This window comes from Monoraphidium neglectum (genome assembly GCF_000611645.1).
Source record: "Monoraphidium neglectum strain SAG 48.87 unplaced genomic scaffold scaffold02022, whole genome shotgun sequence".
NCBI classification, from domain to species: Eukaryota; Viridiplantae; Chlorophyta; class Chlorophyceae; order Sphaeropleales; family Selenastraceae; genus Monoraphidium; species Monoraphidium neglectum.
This window is the reverse complement of record NW_014011606.1, coordinates 1-4,722: the sequence shown is the minus strand read 5'-3', so window position 1 is coordinate 4,722 and position 4,722 is coordinate 1. Positions and strand designations below refer to the sequence as shown.

Here is a 4,722-nt window from a genome sequence, read left to right as displayed (position 1 = left end):
TGGACGCCGTACCAGGCCAGGGATGCGCCACAGAGGACGCCTGTGTCCCTTGCAACGCGCAGCACAATATTCTGGGTTCGAAGATGTGGACGCGCAGCAGGGCAGCGGCACGGATGGCCGTCCCGGAGCGTCGCTACAGTACTCAAGGTGGGAAACAAGCTGTTCTAGGTCTACGGAGAGCGTGTGCATCCAGCGAAAAGCCGCGCTTGTGCCCAAGCTTCGAGGCTCCAGCAGATACAACCGCACATGGCTTTATCGCAAACATCACGCGCATGTCACAAAGGCCAGGGGCAGCCCGCTCACCCCTTTTGGCACCCAGCTGGCGCCATAGCCATACCGGCGCCGCATCCAATCAGGCAGCTCCTCAGAAGCTGCCGCGCCGGCGGCCACACCTGGGGCGCTTGCGCCCGCCGCCCCCGACGGGCCCGCACCAGCCCCGGGCCGCATGAAAGTTGGGGCTGTCAGCAGCTGTTTGGCGGTGGCCCTGTGATCAACGTTGGCAGCAGGATGGAGTTGCTGCTGTTGGCCCTGGGCAGGGCGCGATGAGCGCTCTTGCGCAGTCAACATGATATCAGCAAGAATTTTGTGACCATCGCATCGAGATTACAGCCGCTGCCGCAACACAAGGCCCGTCCAAACGCCCCAGCTGCCCTCGCATGCTTCATGCAAGCCTCAATTTTAAGCCGCGCGATGCGCGTGCTGCGCACATGGCGGCGCAGGCGGTGACGATGTTGAGGCCCGTCAGAGTGTAGCGCACCCATGGGGGCGGCAGCTGGAAGGGCTGGTCGAGCGGGAAGAAAGAGGATGCAGGGTGGCTGGCATGTTGATGGCGGGAGTTGAGTCGAACGGTACGGCGCTTGCTGATGTGCGCGAGGGTCACGGCAACGCTGGCGCAGCACTTGCAGCCTGTAATACGTACCTCATCGTCGTCCGCCTGTGCGCGCGCCGCTTCCTCTGGTGACGCCTGCTCACTAGACTCGAGCGGCGCGTCTATGAAAAGCACGTCCCCACCGTCCGCGGCGCGGGCATCCTGGTTGGGGCCGCTCTGTGCTGCTTCTGCGTCAGCAGTGGCGCCGATTGGGGTGCTGCTGTCTGGCGGAGCGCCGGCACGGCTGAAGCCCCACGCCATGAAGGCGGTTGATGATAGTCAAATGCGCTTCTGATTGCACGCAATTCTTTGACACCGGTGCTGTAGGTTTCACGCTGATCCAGACTCTCTGCCACGCAAGAGCGACGATCAAGGCTGTATAGTGTGGTGCACCGTGTGTTGTATTGTGTCTTGTATCGTGAACTTTATGCCACTACATACAATTGCTCTCACCGCATTCGGGATATGGTAGGCCAAGCTCATCCCACCACACACCAAAGCGCCAGTAGCGAACAGCAGCACTCAGGTGCTCATGCCCTGCTGACCAGGGGCTGGTGTGTGCTGTGTCATGAGCACCACAGCAAGTGTCATCATGTACAAGAACATGCATCAAGGGACAATCCCAAGGCGTTTCTTGTCTACTGCTTTAGCAGCAGGGGACTGCCATTGAGTGCTGCCTTCATTGCAGCGCAGTACGCCGCATGTTATGGCTTTTGTGGATTGGTTCCGTCTTGCTTTTCACGATTCATGCCAAGCAAAGTCGATGACCGTACGGTAGAGCGCGGCCACCTTGATACAGACATGCCCCAATTTCCTCCCACCACCACCACCACCACCACCACCACAGTGGCAAGGCGCAGGTTGTCCACACCTTAAGGCACATTCACAATCAACCACCATAACGTTTCAGGTACCGCGCCCCAAGGACCAGCCAACCCTGCAGCAACCCCCGCGGTGTCACATGCAGCGGCACCTCCCGCCGACCCTTCACCCAACACTGACTGTGCCGAGACCCTTGCCACCAGCACCGGCTCGTCACTAGCTTGTATCATCATTGATCTGATTTCCATCAGTTTGAGGCGTAAGACGCAACCTCTTGCACCCTTCAGCAAGCCCGCCTGCCTGCCGGGAAGCAACTGCGTACTCCCTGGCACGACGGGTGGCACCCGTCCTTAATTTGTGTCAAACCTATCGTTTGAATCCCTTCGTCGAGTGTCTCAACCACGAGCAGCAGATGACAGCGCAGTAGTGGAGGGCCGAACAAACCTCCCGCGGGCAGCGCCAGCTCGCCATGGAGACCAACATCACGGCGCTATGGGTGCCTACCGTGGTGTTCGCGCACGCGTTTGCGGGCTTCTGGCTTATCAAGACACTGCTGCTGAACGACCCCCAAGCCCTCTCGTGCTTCTGGAGGCGGCCAAAGCATGTTTCTAGCAGCATATTAAAGGCCAGGGCGCTTCAGAAGGCGGCTCAGGCCGCTCTCAGCGCGAACCACGCAACCGCGAGCGATGTCGTCCTGCACGTCCCCAAGGGCGGCCCCAAGGCGTCCATGGGTGGCATGGATCACGATGCAGGCAAGTGAATATGGCCATCTGCGAGCGGCGGGACCATCATGCGCCGCATGCGCGATCCCGCCATGCGCGGTCAGCTGCCCTGCCCTCGCGCTCGGATCATGGCAACCGCCTGCCACGCTCGCTTCATGTCGCGCCGCCTCACCATGCTCCTGCGACATGGGCGCCCATGTGCACGCATGCAGACGATATGGACGCTCCTGGGGTGCTGGACGTCGAATCGGCGCCGCAGGAGCTCGCTACAGACGCGCTGTACGAGGACCCCGCTGCCGCAGCGTCGCAAAAGCCGGCGCCAAAGAACCTGCTGCGTGTGGAGCCCCTGGAGCTGGAGTGGCAGCGTATTGGCTGCAGCTACCGCGCGGCTGCAGGGACCAAGGTGGTGCTGCAGGATGTTTACGGACGTGCGTCGCCCGGCGAGATGCAGGTGCGGGGTGCAGAGCAGGTCTTAAGGTTGACCATGCGCTTTGACCAGGGCGCACAGATAGCATGCATGAGTTGCATGGTCAAGACAGTGGGCGCTGAGCTGCTGGTTGACAGCATGCAGCATCTAGAAAACGGCAGGAGTGGCCATGCGCAGTGCAAAACGCTGCAGAGACGTAAGAACTGGCGTCCAGCAAGAATTTGCGGATTGTGGACACGTCTCTTGTTCGGAAGACACGCGCCATGCTCTTGCACGATGGCTGTCTCATTAGTGGGTGAGCGATCGGCCCCACGCCGCTGCACAGCCCCCCGAGGCGCCCGCCCTGTCCCAACGCCATGCGCACGGCCCTGCAGGCGCTGCTGGGCCCCTCTGGCGCGGGCAAGTCCACCCTCATGGACATCCTTGCGCAGCGCAAGAGCGTCGGCACGCTGACGGGGCAGCTGCTGGTCAGCGGCCGCCCGGTCGCGCGCGGCTTCATCCGCAAGACGGCGTACGTGCCCCAAGAGGACAACTTTGTGCCGACGATGACGACCATGGAGACCATGCGGTTCTACGCCGCCATCATCCTGCCCGATGAGATGGGGCGCGCCGGCCGGCAGCAGCGGTTGGAGGAGGTGCTCGACGCCGTCGGCCTCGGCACCCACCACAAGACGCTCGTCGGCGGCGTGCTGCCCGGTGGCCTCATGCTGCGCGGCCTCAGCGGCGGCGAGCGCAAGCGGCTGTCAATTGCGGTCGGCATCCTGGCGGCGCCGAGCGTGGTGTACCTGGACGAGCCCACCAGCGGCCTCGACTCGTTTGCGGCGCTGACGGTGATGGGCTACATGAAGCGCATGGCGCGCACCAATGGGCAGGTGGTCATCGCGTCGATCCACCAGCCGCGGTCGGCGATCTGGAGCATGTTTGACACGGTGGGCCGGCTGGCGGGGCAGAGGGCGGATAGGGGTGCAGCCGTAAGCCAAGGGGGAAGGCTGCATGGGTGCCCCTGAGGCGGGGGGCGACCGCGCGGTCAAGGGCCGCGAAGGGCCGTCTGCACTGCCGTCCGGCAGAAGCCTGCAATGTAGTGCAGCCTGCTGCCGAATCTGTCCAGTTACCTCTCTGCTGGCCCCGCAACACGCGCCCCTCTTGGACTCTTTTTGACTGCTCAGGTCACACTGCTGTCCTGCGGCCGGCTGATGTACACTGGCATCCGCGACGGCCTGGTGGAGTGGTTTGCGTCGCGCGGCTTTGAGTACGACGCCGGCGTCCACGGTGTCGCCTCGGACTGGTGCGCATTGGGCTTGATGCAGGCACGGTGTGGCTGAGGGCCCAGGCTGTTTGAGCGGCCGCATGACGCGCCTGCATGCTGCATGCACCCAAGGGCTGAGCTGCCGGGTGGCTCACTGCGAAACGGCTGCTTTGGCTGCTGAAGGGCGCCGTGCCTTCGCCCCTTGCCTTTCCCCCTCGTGCAGGGCGCTGGACCTGGTTGCCGTGGGCTTCCACAAGCCCAAGCGCTTTTACGGCCACACCATCACCTCCAAGGAGCAGCTGTACTCCACCTCGGCGGCATTTGTCGGGCGCTACCGCGAGGTCTCGGGCATCAAGGGCGAGCCGCAGGCGGAGCACGTCTCGCTGCACAGCCACATTACGTCCCTCAGCGGCAAGCTGCGCGGCGCGATACGCCGCAGCAGCGCGGGCGGCAGCCACACGGTGCTCGCGCTCGGCTCGGCCGGCGGCGCGGCGGCGCTGATGCAGGGCGGGCACGGCGGGCACGCGGCCAGCTCAGGCACGCACGCACATGCGCACGGGTCAACCCTTCCATCTACCAGCGAGATCCAGCTGGCCAGCAGCAGCGCCCACGGCTACGGCCATGGGCACCACGCGCC

The 4,722-nt window shown here is 63.6% G+C and overlaps 1 protein-coding gene across 1 annotated transcript; it reads left to right on the top strand.

Moving 5' to 3' along the window:
- Positions 1-2,629: 2,629 nt before the first annotated feature.
- On the top strand, positions 2,630-4,124 carry MNEG_9679 (ABC transporter G family protein; the record flags this gene model as incomplete). Its single annotated transcript, XM_014041848.1, has 3 exons — positions 2,630-2,863; positions 3,214-3,768; positions 4,006-4,124. Coding segments are annotated over 3 exons (908 nt in total), but the record flags the coding sequence as incomplete, so codon positions are not given.
- Between the last annotated feature and the right edge of the window lie 598 nt (positions 4,125-4,722).